Genomic DNA, 15,985 nt, shown 5'->3' with positions numbered 1-15,985 from the left:
ATTTGTGTCATTGAACAAAACAACACTAATGACACCAAGCCAGGATCTCAGCCTATCAGCATTGAATTAGATTATTATCTTTTTCCCCAGGTCACCATCATGCCCACTGCCTGGGAAAAGCTACCCATGAGGAGCAGTGATTGTATACTCAGCCATTCCCCAGGAAGAACAACCAAGGGGAATTTTCAGGGTCCCCTCCCAAATGTCTCTGGGAGCACAGCTGATGCAAAGCAGCCCAAGACTCCAGATGCTGAGATCGCTGAACAGCCTGGTAGCCATGAAAAGCCTGAGACCACTAGCCAGGAAGCAGAGCCTGTTTGTGTGGGCCATTTCCACAATCGCCATGTGTACCAGCAACAGCTGATTGAGAAGCAAAAGAAGAAACTCAAGGAACAGCAGAAAACCATTCAGAAGCTGAAGGAAAACCAGCGGTTGGCTGAGGCCCGGTGGGCAGCTGAGCGTGCAGCATCAGTCACAGAAGCACAGAGTCATCTTCTGTCCAATCCCAGAGGAGCAGAGGAGCCACAGGGAACCTGCCAGAGACTTCTGAAGTATGCCAGCAGTGTCAGAGCTCTCTGACATTGTTTGGAGGGGGTTTGCCTTTAAGAAAGAGGCTGCTGAATATCTTTGCTTGGCTTCTATGCTCCATGGTCTTTATGTAGTCTGTACACTCACACTGCTTGGTTTCTACACTCCGTGGTTGTTATGTCGTCTGTATACTCACAGCCAAGAAGCCGCATGTATTCTGATTTGCCCTTGAGGGGTACATAGATATTTAAAGCAAAGGCTGCCTAGGTAGATTGCATTATATAGTGAGCACTGGGTGGTAGCTGCCATTGTGAGAGGAACTTTGTAATTGTGCAGGGAAAGAGAAGAATGCTTGTTCTAACTAGATTTCTGGGTTTCTGATTCTGTGTAATGCTGAGAAGCCCAGGCAGACAACATGGACCCTATGGACCAGCCCCAGGGCTGAGTAATTACTTTGCTTATTGTTTGAAGTAAAATTATGTACCTTCAGGCTTGGAATAGGAGTTCTCATTCTCAAAAGTCTCTTAAGACAGTCTCAGGTGTGCCTGAGACATAGTTGATGTGTGGTGAAGGTCATTAGGAGAACAGATCAGAAGACAAGGATGGGGTCCTCCTGTGCCGACATTAGTCTGGGTGTAACTCAAAGAGTTAAACTGAACCTTGTTTAGTGTTTTGAGTTCCTCAGGTGTGAAGACTTTGAAGGAAGCTAATTATTGATTTAAATTGTTTTTTTCTTTTCTTTTTCTCCTTATTTTCTCCCAGGTCATCTGTTCTTTCCAAAAGGTGTGAAGATAGTAGAACTGGTTCCAGAAATTGTCTTTCTGCATCCAAAAAGAACCCAACAGCACCCCATCCCTTACTGAAAGGCAAGGCTGTCTAGATGGCTCTCATGATGGTTGCCTTTTCTACTGGAGTAGCGTTTGTCTGGGACTGCCTGCTTAGCACTCTTAGGCTTTGAGACGTGGTAAAGCCTGGTGAAAATCTAAGACTCATGACATGGAGGAATGGGATGCTCAAGAGCCTTGATACTCTCTTTTCTTTCCCTTTTGCCAGCCCTGGTGGCCTTCCCAGCTATATGTGCGTGCGTGTGTGTGTGTGTGTGTGTGTGTGTGTGTGTGTGTGTGTGTGTGTGTGTGTGTGTGTGTGCACATGTATACACGCGCACACACACACACACACACACACACACACACAGAGTTATGAAAGGTACATCATTTTTCTCTAATTAGAGATTTGGATTGTGGACAATGGGGGGGACGTTGGGGGATACACAATTGAGACCCCTGAGTAGAGGCAAAGGCTAAACACTGATCAAGTTCATCTGCCATTATACTCCATCGATGCCAAAACACTGAGGAGTTCATAGCAATTCAAGTCAAGTTATTCTGCCATTTTATGATGCATTGTCTTAATAGTGCCATTTTGGTAATGAGATGTATAAACCAGATAGTTTAATTTAATAGCATTTTAGATGCACATGGAACTCTTTATTTAAAAACTAAATAATGCTTTGAGAGTAGAAGCATTCCTCAAGACCTACCTAGTGATTCTGCTAATTAATTTTAGCACATAGCTAGCTGCTCTGCTCCCCCCCCCCGTGTGTGTGTGTGTGTGTGTGTGTGTGTGTGTGTGTGTGTGTGTGTGTGTGTACATGCAGTGGAGAGTATTTTGACAATTATGTTGAGTTTTGTAAATCTAGTTTTTTTTTTAAGCTATGGCAAAATTGCCACCCTAGCAAGAAGTAATGACATCTGAAGGGTACTGTGGTCATTTCTGTCAATGAAGAGATTGGCTGTCTATATATCAACCATCTGGCAGGGCAGCAGCTGACGCTGGCTTTGCCCACTACTGAGGCTGACCAGGAAATGTCCAGTTCATTGTGATAAGTTTTTAAAATTATTGTTTGATCAATGACTTACCTATTTTAGAATCCCAGCCTATTTTTCAAGTAGCCTTTAATGACTCAATCTAGGAAAGATCGGAGAGATGTGTTGCTGAGACTCTGTTTCTCCGCTCTTTAATCTTCTAATCTATTTCTGCCTCCTTAAGGACAGTCTCACTCTGCCATCTGTGCTACCACCACTAATCTTTTGTGGCAAAGCAGACACTTAATATCCGTAAGAAATAGCTTGGTGAGTTTTTTGTTTATTAATTCTTAAAACTTGGACTTAAATGTTCAAGGAATGGAAAGTAACCATTGGCTGGCTTCGTGAGCAGAACTCAGTGCTCCTGCTGCCCATGCCCCCCTCCCCGCGCCAGCCCTGACTGTTACAGTCGTATTATCAGACCATCTTGCACATTTGTTTCTTTTGGATCGATATTTAATAAACTGTCAAGAACAGGAGTCTGACACTCAAATTCATTCTGATGCCAGTTCTCCAAATGCCTGGTTCACTTCCATTTCCTGCCCATCTGGGTGCCTGGGTCTGAAAACTACATTGAAATGTATTCACCATGACCCCAACTTCAGCTTTTGTTGTTGTACAGACCATGGACAGTGGCTTCACCAAAAAATGCATAGCCTCACTTAAAGTGAGATTTAATGAATTTTCTACTCTCCAAGTACTTGTTAGCTGTAGTTACATTTTTCTTGTTCATTAACAATATATTAAAATTCTGATTTCTGAGTTTCATATAGTAAAAGTCCACCATCCAGGAACATTGTCTTATTTAAACCACTAGAAATATATTCTTAAAAAAGTAAACAAAAATGTAATGAATGTGTATATTGTTCATTATTGCTGATGTTAGGTCTTTAACCTGTTGAGTTACATAAGCTCCATATGTCAGAATGTTCAATTGACAAGAAAACTCTAATGATAACTCTAAATGTGACTATAATATGGAGACACTTATTTTACAAAGTGCCTCATAATTTTTTTTATATTGGGACTATGTTACTATTTTTTAGCCATGGAAGAGAGAGCAATTCAACGAGCTGAACGTAGGCGGATCTTGGCAGAAAGGAAGAAAAAACAAGAAGAAGACAAATTGGTAATAAATTCGGAATGCAAACTGAGGCAAGAAAAGTGACTTGTTCAGATTTCCAAAACTGGAACCTTGCTTGTCCATGCCTCCTGAGATAGTAGAGTTAGAACAACTTAGGAAAGGCTTGTGGCCCACCCCTTTGAATTCAGCTTTAGGAAAATAAGGGAGGTTGTACTCAACATCATTAGCAGAGCAGAAAGGAAATGTTACAAAAGTGAATGACAGCCAGCAGACTGGAAGGTTCACAGATAACCACAATTAGTATGCTGTAGGTGACAGATGTCTGACCCAATGACTTTGCAAACAATGTATCTTCCAAAGTAGATATGTATCTTGACCTACTGTCAGAAGTAAAATTTGCACTTACAAGAAAAAAAAATTAACAGTTCTGTTAGGGGTGGGCTAACCAGATTTCACCACACCAGACTTCCTGTTTCACAGGTGAAAATAAGAAGTGAAATAGTCATTTTATCATGAAATGTTATATTCATGTGCAGTGTCACAAGACGCATTGGTAGTTCAGGGGCAGGACTGGCACTTGGTGGATAGCTGACTGCCTCACCACAAAAGATCTCCTTTCCCACTCAGGGGAAGGGGTCTGAGTTTTCTGTCTTCTAATTTTATTCAGGCTCAGTTAAAGGCCCAAGAGGAAGAACGCCAAAAGAAGGATGCCGAAGAAAAGGAAGCTCAGCTTGAGAGAAAACGAGAGGAAAAGAGGCTGAAGAAGATGGTTAGTGGAGTCTCTTGTCTTTAGCCAGTTGCCTCTCTGTTGAGGCCCATTGTAGTGATCTGGTGGCTCTCTACTCATTCTGTTAGCCATTGGTGTACCTAGGACATAGGATGCTCTTAGCAAATGTGGTGAATGAGTGAATAGACAATGAACAATTAGAGGAAAATATGCTTCCGAGTGTTTGGAAGACGAGTTATTAAATGCTAGTTGACAAGACATGACCTTATCTATTGGAGGAAATACAGTAGAGTATTTGCTGTGTCAGATGCTACACAGGATAAAGGGAGTCAAGAAGTCATCTGAGGCAAAATCCACATAGATTCTGGAAACAGTAAAAGCATTTTCATCCTTTGCTAAATCAACATAAGAAATCTCTAAAAGCAGCTGTTTCTTCCCTTAAAAACTGGTGAGATATTCTAAAACACATTTCCCCAACATGTGTTATATTCCATGTCGCCCTAGTCACTCCTGAAATAGTAAGCTGTTTTGAGAAAGTGTAAATTCGGTAGTCAAATGGTTTTGGAAAATGCTGTTTAAGATAAACAAAGTTCCTTAATTAGTTGACTTCCCAAAACTTTTGACATCTTACCAGACATTATGAGTCTCCAGAAAAGAGACACAATATGCCAAAGTCGACATACATATCTGACTACAAGCCCTTTTTTTTTATAAATGTAATGTACCATGGAATGACTTGAGGTCATACTACTGTAAAGCAACAAAATGATTTTTAAAACATATGGTATAACAAGTGTGTCTCTCATATCTGCTCACTGTAGAAAACTTGAGAACTACAAAGAAAGGGAAAATATCTGAGCCCAGCACTAAGAATTAATTCTATTACAGCATCTTAGCATCTCTTTGTTAATAGATTGATCATTGTCTGTCCGTAGGTATAGATAGCTGTAAATTTTCTTCTTTTTCTTTTCTAGAGTATCATAAGTATATTCAGAATTCTTCAGGGCTGCTTAATTTATATATACAATGATGCTCTTTACAAATCTTTGTTTTGGACTAATACAGATTTACAGAAACATTGTAAGGTGTGCTTAAGAAAAAATAGTAGTGTGCTGTATGTCTTGCTCATCTAATGCTAACCAATACCACCACGTAGCATTCATCAGAAGTCATCCTGAACACATTACTGCAGACATTGTTTTTCCAAGAATATTCAAGACCTACCTTGGGATCTCACATCCCTGCAGTTGCCTTGTCCCCTTAGTGCCCTCTGGGTTGTGACAGATTCAGTCTTTACTCATCTGTCCTGACTTTTCAGGAGATTTCAAAAATGTTCCTTCATTTGTGTTTGGTGTTCTTCAGACAATTCCTCTACACTAGAGGGTTTTTAGGGTGACACTCGGTCCCTCTTAAATGCATGGCAGCATTGTACATGATATCCATATGAAGTATATCTGTTCATGTCTATGTGACAAATTGAGTTAGCCAGTGCCTAACAGGTTTCATCACTGTAGTTTCCAGTTTTTCCTTTTCACACTTTATCCTGAGAGAGAGATTTGTTAAGCCCAGTCTTCTCTCAAGACAGGGAGAAGGAACAGTTCAGCTCCATACCCTCCCTGGAAGAGTATCTACAGTCAATACTAGGAATTCTGTAAATAAAATTGGTTGCTTCCTTCATTTTTTTATTCAGTTATCATTTATATAATTATGGACTCATGTATATTTATTTTGTACTTTGGATGATGAAAATACTGTTATTAACTTTATTATTTAAATTGTGGTTTTGGCTGGCTTTGGGAGCTCTTTGAGGCTGGCTTCTGGTTAGGTGTGCCCCTAGCCTTCTGTCCTTTCTGAACAACTTATTCTCTGCAGTTTTTTTAATCTCATATTTTCACTGCTAAGCCCTAGAATCAGACATTTTTTTTTCAAGATGCCTTAGTTCTATATGGTAGCTGGAAAAGAAGGTCTGGGCACTGCTGTTACTGCTGGAACATTCCTGATTCTGGAATGTTGGAAGATAGGGGTAGATGACATACATACATATATACATACATACACACACACACACATACATACACACACATATGCATGTGTGTATGTATATATGTATATAGCCATGTATATATGTATGTATATATATATATACATATATAGCCATGCATACACATCTGATTATAACCTTTCCTTCTTATACAATTAAAGTGAACTCATACTGATGTCTCCAGCTCTAATCCAGGACTAGAGGGCTTATTATAGCCATCCATCTTCTTTGCTTGCAAATGTCCTCTCTGATAATTTGAACCTTAACTCCCATCGATTCAAACATATATGGTTTGTTATAATGAGTTCAGAGTTAGCCTCTGTCTCAAAATCTGTTTCAGATCTATTAATTCATTTGGGAGCTCTTAAGCTGTTGGATGTTATGTTTCCTGTGGTTCATCATATTTTTCATCCTTGAGTATTCCTTATATATTCAATTCATTGAGAATTTTTATTATAAAGGATATTGAATTTTCTGTTTTTCTTCTATTGAGATGAACATGGAATTATTAATTATATTATTATTATTATTATTATTATTATTATTATTATTATTATTATTACAAAATGGAGTATCACATTTACTGATGTGTGTAGATAAAACTGTCCTTACATTCCTGGAATAGATGTCACTTGATTATGGTATATAATATTTCTAATGTAATCTTGAACTTGACTTGCACTGTTTTGTTGAGGTTTTAAGAAATGATACTCATTAGGAATATTGGACTGTATGTTCTGTTCTTGCATCATCTTTGTTTGACTCTGGTTCAGATTAACACTGGCCCACAAAATGAGTTTGAAAGTATTCTTTCCTCTTCAGCATTCTGGAAGAAAGTTGGTCATAGTGTTTATCCGAACAGAAAGCAAACTGGAAGTATCCAATCTGAAAAATGTCTTCCAGAAAATGTTTTTGTTGTTTTTTTAAAGATTTATTTAATTTATTTATTTATTTATTTATTTATTTACTTATTATAATAGTGTTCTGCCCCAGATGTTCTGCAGGCCAGAAGAGGGCACCAGATCTCAGCATAGATGGTTGTGAGCCACCATGTGGTTGCTGGGAATTGAACTCAAGACCTCTGGAAGAACAGCCAGTTCTCTTAACCACTGAGCTGTCTCTCCAGCCCTGTTTTTGTAGTTTTTATGCTACTAAACAAAAGTGACATTGACATAATTGAATTAAAACATGCTGTGTTCTATCTGTGGTACTTGTCCTCCATTTCTCTCTCTTCCTGTCTTCTCTGAGTTTAATAAGTATCTTTATGATCCTACCTTATCTCCTGTACTGAGTTGTTTGTTTTCCTTTTAAGAATATTTTGTGTTGTCTAGTGTCTTTTGTTTTGTTTTGTTTTTTGTTTTTCGAGACAGGGTTTCTCTGTGTAGCTTTGGAGCCTATCCTGGCACTCGCTCTGGAGACCAGGCTGGCCTCGAACTCACAGAGATCTGCCTGCCTCTGCCTCCCGAGTGCTGGGATTAAAGGCGTGCGCCACCAACACCCGGCCCTGTCTAGTGTTTAATAATCTCCATCCACCTTCAAATCACATACTTCCCCTGTCATCTGAGAGCCTTACATCCTTGGATTTCATTTTGTCTCTCCCAGGTTATTCCTGTTGTATTTGCTTGTATTATGTGATACTCGGTGCCTTGCTAAACTGACTTACACACTTGCCTTTTAGTGGTATTGATGATAGGATCGTTGGAGTTTTCCTTCCATTACTAGTGTTCTTTATTTCTTTGTGTAGATCTAAATTCTTTTTTTTCCAGATCTAAATTTTTCATCTATGTCATGGGGCAGGGCTTCTGGTGGCAGAGTCCTTCAGCGTCTAACCTGCTTCCTTCCTTTCAGACAGCCTCAGTCCCTCGTGTCCTCACAGGACCTTTTCTTTGGTAGAGGTTCAGGAGGAGGAAGAAAGCAGAAAGCTGTCTGGAATATCTTACAAGGACATGATTCCTGTCGGGTTCCCTACCCTTTCACTGCTTTTTTCATGGATCATTTACTGAAACTTAGAGTTAGGGTTTCAACGTATGGACTTCAGTCTCTAACAGTTGGCTAGAGGAGTTTCTTCCCTCTCCTGCTGTCAAGACTGTTTCAGTGTCTCCCTCTTGAATATGATTTCCCTAGATAGGGTTTGTTTGTTAGGTTGCTTGCCTTGTAGTTTTAAATTTCTTTGATATGTAGTTTGGGGTTTTGCCGTAAAATTTAAAAATACCTTTACCCATTGTTCTTCAAATGTTTCAGCTGCCTCTTTTCATTCTCCTTCCAGGTTTCAAGTCATGCAAGTGTTCTATTTCTCAGCTGTACCAGTTTCTCACTCTTGCTGCTTTGCAGTTATGGTGACTTCCTTGCTTTTATTTTCAAGTTGTCTGGGTCTTTCTTCAGCTATTTCATCTTGTTAAAACTACATTGAAGGCCCTCTTCATGTCTGTTACCTCATTTTTATCGTCTAGCACTTTTTGTTTTGAACCTTGTGGTTTTCATGTCTACTGTATTCACCTATCTGCCATTGAATGATGTCCACCTTTTCCATTGTAGTCTCTAACACGGACGTACATTATTTAAAATTCTGATACTTCACCATTTTTGTCATATCTGTGTCTTGTTCTGGTGATTGTTTTATTGTTCTGGAAATTATCCTTATCTTTTGGTGTATTATATATATTGTTGTTGAAAGCCAGACATTTGCTTAAAGCAATAGAAATTTGAGTGTGTAGGGCTTTAGTGTGGAGATTTGTGTTAATCTAGGCAGGAATTGGGTTTTGTTTGATGTTTACTGTTGCTGCGGTTACTACCGTTGCCTTTTGTTGTTGCTATGGACACCAGAGGCTTTACTTTTTTAGTGACTTGGCTTTGGGTCTTCTCTCTGTGCTGCTCCCCAGAAGCCTTGTCCTCTCCAGTTCCTCCTGTTTTGTAACACAGTGTTTGTAAGTAGGTGATGAGGTGGGGGTGAAGGGACGTAGTCCCTACTCTGATTATATTTCAGTCTTGGGCGTGCCCAGCTCTGGTTCTGGAGTTTCTGTTCCTGTGTAGAAACTGAACTACTGTCATTGTTACCTCACTTCCCTCCTGGCTCTGTGACTGTCCCTTCCCTACAGCAGTTGTTGGGGAGGGATCTCATTTGGCAGACTTCCCAAAGTGCCCTCACTGGCCACAATATGGGCACCCCACTGTTCTCAGGTGGTAGCTGTAGACAGAGCTTTCATTCTCAGAAGAAGAATGCTTTGGGCTGGGCTGGAGAGATGGTGCAGCAGTTACAAGCACTTCCTGTTCTTCCAGATGACCCAGGTTCAATTCCCAGCACCCATGTGGCAGCTCACAACTGTCTGTAACTTCAGTTCCAAGAAACCCAACACCCTCACAGACATACATGCAGGCAAAATACCAATGCACATAAAAACAAAAGTAAATAAAGTAAAAAAATAACAACAACAAAGAATGCTCTGGCAGATTTGGGGCTGCTGCTCTTCTCTTTTCTCTCTCCCAGCCAGACTATTAGGAAACCTCCTCTTGTGTCTCCTTATCATCTTTGTGAAAACATTTGGTGTTCACGGAGGAGGAAAAGTCTACAGAGGAATGGAAGCACTCTCGTGAGCCTTACCCTTCTCACGGTGGTGTATTTTCACCACCTCCCTGCACAACAAGCATTTCATCAAAATGACTACTTTAGCAGTTCAGTCTCTTGTAGTTTGTGCATTCTCAGGTAAGCCCCCTAATAGTACCTGTCTCTCCAGTTTGGGGGATGATTACATGCCTCAGCTCAGTTCACCAAAAGACATTACTTCTGTTCTCTGTCTGGCTTTTTTCTTGTTGGAAGCAAAATGCTTGAACAGACCAAAAACGACTGAAAAAAATTACTGGCCAGGAGAGTATTTTATCTCACTTTACCAAGCCCAAACCTTCCCTTTTTAGAAATGCCAGCCCATAGCAACAGACAAAAGCTTTTTCATTTAGACCAGCTTCCATTCAGTCTGTAACCACCTACATTTGAGATCAGTGCAATTGCAGACTGGCTGTGAGTGAGTGAGCCTTCCTTGAGAGAGATTTCAGCTCTCGAGTGGATGTTTCAGTTGTGTGAGCATGCTGTGCTCCGTGTGCTAGCCACTCGGTTTGTCCCATGGTCTCGGGGCTTTTGAGGCACCATACTCTGCACAAGCAGCCCCCGCCTTCCTTGTATATTTCACATAGCTGACCCAGATACACAACCTCCATGACCATGGGGATGTTATTCCTATGGACAACAAAAGCTTGGTGGCACTCGTGAACCAGTGCCTGCTGTGACTTGTCTGTCAGTTGTACGTGCCTGGCTGCCCTTGAGAGAAACCTGGTTTAACTTCTTTTAGTTGGCAGATTTTTTTGCTCATTGCATTTATCGGCAGACTGTCCAGTAGAGGTCCCATACTTTGTAATTAGATAGCTGAGTAACCCTCCTATTGCTGTGACAGATTGTCTCGGGGACAATCACATATATTTCTCTGCATACGGAATAAAAGATAAGCTCAGTTCTGTGTGTGGAAAAGGACATGAGTCTTAGTTTGGTTTTCTTTTGCTATGATAAAGACCAGGGCCAAAAGCAGCTTGGAGAAGAAGAGTTTGTTTGGCTCATGGGTTACAGACCATTATTAGGGAAGCCAAGGCAGGAACTGAAGTGGAGATAATGGAGGGGTGCTGCTTACTGGCTTGCTCCCCATGGCTTGCTCAGCCTGCTTTCTTATACACCACCCAGGACCACTTGCCCAGGGATGGCCCATAGTGAGCTGGGCCCTCCCACATCTAATCAAAACAATGCCTAGTGATTTGCCCACAGACAATCTCAGTTGGGGATCCTCTTCCCAGATAATTCTAGCTAGTATCAAGTTGACAAAAGATTAATCAAGACAACATGTAATATTAAGTAGGAGGAAGGAAGTTTTCAGGGAAAAGTCCATGATAAAGTGGCCCTCTGTTTTCAGGAGGAAGGGGTACAAAGGTTGGGCATGGCTACAGCTTCCTCTTTCTGTGACCCTCACGGGAAAGCATGTCAAATATGGCAGCAATGGTGTGTCCCGCGCGCTCTGTATTTCTCGCCAGCAAGAAATCACACATGGGACACTCGGATCCTTCTGCAGACAAGCTTTAATGCATCTTGAGAGTGAAAGAGCATAAGCTTCCCAGAGCGGAGACATTGAACCAAGAAAACCATCCCTTATAAAGGCTGGCCAGCCGCCTGGGACGTGTTACCCTATGAATGGCTTCAGCTCCTCAGGCCAAAATGAGCCACGGGATAGGCAGAGATCAAAGGAATGGAAATTACCCAGCGCCTGTGAAGTAATTTACATCTTGGTGTCTTCAGGCACCTATTATTGTAATGGATAATGCAGGAACCGGCTTCCTACATATCCCCCTTTTTTTATTAATTAATGAAAAGGCTTTATATTATTACAAGCAAATAGGTCACCCATATGTTGAGGGATAGAGGTAGAGGTTGAACCTTCCCAAAATCAAACATTAAGACTGTGTACAAGAGTCGCCATCAGGCTGTTAGCTTGACCCGAAGCGCTCTTGACCTGTCCTCTGCCGTTTTTCTGGGAAAGGGAGTCTCAGGGCAGGTAACCCTTATGCAGGTCAACGTACCTCCCAGAGAAGCCTGCATAATAGGCAACTCTGTGCGATGCCTTTGCTCAGCATCCCTCATTGGGCTGCCCAGACCAGACACTCTACCCTGTGCAATGAGCCTAGGCTCCGGGTGTGCAAGAGCTGTCTGGCCGGCGGCCTATTGCTTAAGCATAGTTAGCCAAAATATAAGCGCTTGGGTGATCTCTTGGTTTGAGCCCTGGAGCTTACATGCCAGCCAAAAGTAACATCAATCCGCAAACGGCTGTATCAAACAATTTCACCCCCACCCCTTTTCTCACAGACCAGCCAAAAATAACAGCAATCCGCAAGCGGCTGCATCAAACAATCCCACCCCCACCCCTTAAGCAGTGACAATCTCTCCGCCAAGGGCAGGAGTTAATCTGGATAACAATAGCGGCTCTCAACTCCCGGGGGAGAGGGTGGAGTTCCGACTTTTGAAGGTCCGAAGAGGCTCTTCAGGTTGAGTCTTTCTGGGATCTACAGGGGATTTTCTTCATCCTGTGAGAAAACACAATATCGCTCCCCTGGATCTTATGAGAATAGGATCCGGGCTTCTCCAAAGATCAGTTAAGATATCTTTCCATTTTACCATTTCCTTTTGGCCTTTTAGGTTTTGAGGTGAGACGCTTGGCCCGAGCGTCAATGTTTATGAGGCTTTAAAGCCCCAGGCATTCCAGGCCTTTAAGAAGTGTTGAATAGCAGGCATGGCCTTTTCCCCTATCAAAGACTGGGAAAGCCATCTGTAATTTTCTCCGCTCCTCTGATGGTAAAAAGGAGTCGGTACCAAATAATGGGGGTGCTGATAGAAGCACACCCGCTGGATTAATAGGCGATGGCCTCATATTTGTTTTCACTTTTGGCAGCCGATATCTATCGGGGTGGTATCGTGCTGTCTTCTCCTCTAGCTCTGCTTCCTTGCTAGAGTCTAAAATCTCAGAGTCTGAGCTGTTCAGCTCCAAGGCCTCTAGTTTCGTTGTAGGGCAGAGGCTAGGTTTTGAGTCTTTATTTCTCTTAAATTTACCGGGGTGTGACCGGTTATTCCCTATTTTCTCTTCCTCCATTTTTGTTTCTTTTTCACCTAGCTGAGCTGTTTCCTCTAAAACTTTATCTCTTGAGCTTTCAGAGTCATCAGAGCTATCAAGATTTAAAGCTTTAAACTTATTTATAGAATCATCTAACAAATTATTCACTCCCTTGTCAGTAGACATCCCAGGAGGTCCTTTTTTCTTATTTATTGCTGTTTCTCTTAACAAATTATTCACTCCCTTGTCACTAGACATCCCGGGAGGTCCTTTTTTCTTATATTTTATTGTTAGGCGCGCCCCATCTCTCACCACATTCGGTTTCTGATATGTAATTCTGGACTTCTTTAAGATTGCTACAACAGTGAGAAAAGTCAAAATAGCTCCTAGTAAAAGCATAGAAGCCTCTATATTAACCTCCCAAAATAGCAACATTCCTAAGCCAAAGTCCAGAAAAAACATACCTCTCCGAATTTACCATCCTGCAGTTCTGAATCCGCCTTGTAGCCAAGGGGTCTCCGCGGTGCTGGAGATGTTCATATGTTCCCGGGTTTCGGCACCATATGTCCCGCGCGCTCTGTATTTCTCGCCAGCAAGAAATCACACATGGGACACTCGGATCCTTCTGCAGACAAGCTTTAATGCATCTTGAGAGTGAAAGAGCATAAGCTTCCCAGAGCGGAGACATTGAACCAAGAAAACCATCCCTTATAAAGGCTGGCCAGCCGCCTGGGACGTGTTACCCTATGAATGGCTTCAGCTCCTCAGGCCAAAATGAGCCACGGGATAGGCAGAGATCAAAGGAATGGAAATTACCCAGCGCCTGTGAAGTAATTTACATCTTGGTGTCTTCAGGCACCTATTATTGTAATGGATAATGCAGGAACCGGCTTCCTACAATGGTGCCATTCATGGGTCTTACAACATGACCTAAAAATAAAACCTCTTAAAGTCCCATTGTATTTTATCAGATATATATTTTCTAGTACTATTTATCAAACTGGTTTTTTATGCCCATATAATTATGCTTTTTTTCTGGGTTGGGGGGGGTGTTGATGGCTACTTTGGAACCTGCTTTGTAGACCAGGCTGGCCTTAATCTCAGAGATCCACCTGCCTCTGCTTCCCTAGTGTGGTGGGCACCACCACACCCAGCTTATAAATATGCTTTTAACTACTGGGAAATTAATATCTGTTATTGAAATAGATAATTTTATCAGAGAAAATGAAGTCTTCAGTCTTTAGTAAACATATTGGCTCATGGGGTAAGTACCTGTGAAATATCTGCTTATGTGCTAGTCTTTTCTCCAGTGTTAGAACGGAGCGGTGAGGACAGACATCCCTGCCTTCAGAAAGCACCTGTGCCAGTTTGGAAGAGATAATGAGTTAACATTGAAAGAAGCAGGCCAGGGAGAATAATGTGGGAAACAAGACAGGAAAACCATCCTGAGCAGAGGATATTTGAGCCACTGGATGCAGAGGAGGCTCCCACATGGCACACACACACATGTCAGATACCTGTTAGGCACACACAGCTGGATAGAGAAACTTGTACATCAAGATGGGAATATGGAGTCTAGAAATTTCAAATATGTCAGTGTTTTTAATGCTCTAGAAGTGACTAGAATCAACCTGGAAGGGGTTGTCTGGACAGAGATGAGAGTTCAGGGCCATAGCCTAGGATGCATAAATATTTTTGCAGAGGATCCAGGAGAACTTATGATCAGAACAGTGAGAGAAGTGTTTGAATTGGGGAGGAGTGATGGTTGCCCCAGCGCAGTATGAACTGAGCTCAGTTCTGAAGCAAACAAATGACTCTTTAGTTTGGAAACATTGGCATCATTCATGACCTGGATGAGAGTGCCTTCTGTGGCGACTTAGGAAAGGTGCCACTTCTAGCAGATTGAGATCAGTTAAGGAATAGAGTATATTTTGGCATCCCATGGATCAAAGGGACTTTCTGTTGGTGGTTGTATTTTGGTTTATTTGCTTTTATTTATTTTAAATTGGCATATACCAGTATGTTTCTATTTTGATTTCTGTGATCCATTGTGAAGAAATTAGTGTTAAAACAGTGTTAAGTGTCCTATACTTCCCTTAACATATTTGTAATCCTTGATCTTTCGCTCGAGATATAGTGGCTGATACAGATAAACATTTGGATGAGATGTTTTCATATATCATTTGTAATTATGCAAAATATAATTTAAATCAGAGAGAAACTCATATTTAATATTGCTTTTTAACCTGAGGGAACTATGTGCTCTTTAAAACCCCACTATAGATCCCCAATATAAATGCTTTCTCAAAACAGAATCATACCATGTCAATGTCTCAGCTGAATGGATACAGCTGTCATTCACTTCCTGTACAAAGAAGTGGAAAATAAATTGTGGGTCCATGCAAGCAGGTTCTTCAGGCTGAGCCCAAGGGCTTCTCCAAAAAATGGAAGTGAGGCTCTGATGTCTGTCTGTAAGCCGCCATTGATGCAGGATAGTTCCCTGCATGTGGAAACAATCCATTTCTGTTTCATTTATTCTTTACTCATGAAGAAATGCTTGTCTACAGTTTTTATGTCTGCCTCCCATTCAAGAAGGATCTTGATTATCTGAAATAAAGATTATGAAGGTGGTTTTGATGTAATTTCCTAAAGAATGTGGACATTTTGTTTTCAAGAACTTGCAGATAGGTAATGGAATTAGATGAGAATGCTGTCCCCTTAACTGTTAGAAATACTCTGATTCTGTTTCTCTGATTCTGTTTCTCTCTCTCTTTCCCTCCCTCCTCCCTCCCCTCCCCCTTTCTTCTTGCAGAAGGCTCATACACATAAAGTAGCTTGTTGAAGCAACCATTTTGCCATTGTCCTTTTCACAACACGAAATTAAAGAATGAAAAGGAACTTGAATGTTGCATTTCTGCCCCACAAGTGACCACCTTGAGGGCAGTCTGCCATCTGCTTTTAAAGCAGTGCCTTCCTATTGCTCACTTTGGTTGAGTAGACTTTTTCTCTTCCACCTTTATTACAGGCTGCTTTTATTAAAAGACAGAAAGTAAATAGATAATGGTGTCTGTAGGGTAGACCATTACATTTCTGTCATCTTTCCTA

General features: G+C 41.4%; 1 protein-coding gene across 2 annotated transcripts in view; it reads left to right on the top strand.

Annotated features, from left to right (window-relative positions):
• Nucleotides 1-15,985, top strand: part of Ccdc191 (coiled-coil domain containing 191) — a 68,150-nt gene that overhangs the window by 44,321 nt on the left and 7,844 nt on the right. For both annotated transcript variants that reach the window (XM_027412648.2, XM_035444544.1), the window contains exons 10-13: nt 91-551; nt 1,291-1,394; nt 3,440-3,522; nt 4,145-4,246. In XM_027412648.2, coding sequence (XP_027268449.1) covers nt 91-551; nt 1,291-1,394; nt 3,440-3,522; nt 4,145-4,246 — 750 coding nt within the window. The remainder of the gene's footprint in view (nt 1-90; nt 552-1,290; nt 1,395-3,439; nt 3,523-4,144; nt 4,247-15,985) is intronic.

The sequence above is a fragment of the Cricetulus griseus genome, chromosome 4, assembly GCF_003668045.3.
Source record: "Cricetulus griseus strain 17A/GY chromosome 4, alternate assembly CriGri-PICRH-1.0, whole genome shotgun sequence".
NCBI classification, from domain to species: domain Eukaryota; kingdom Metazoa; phylum Chordata; class Mammalia; order Rodentia; family Cricetidae; genus Cricetulus; species Cricetulus griseus.
This window is presented reverse-complemented; position numbering and strand designations above follow the sequence as displayed.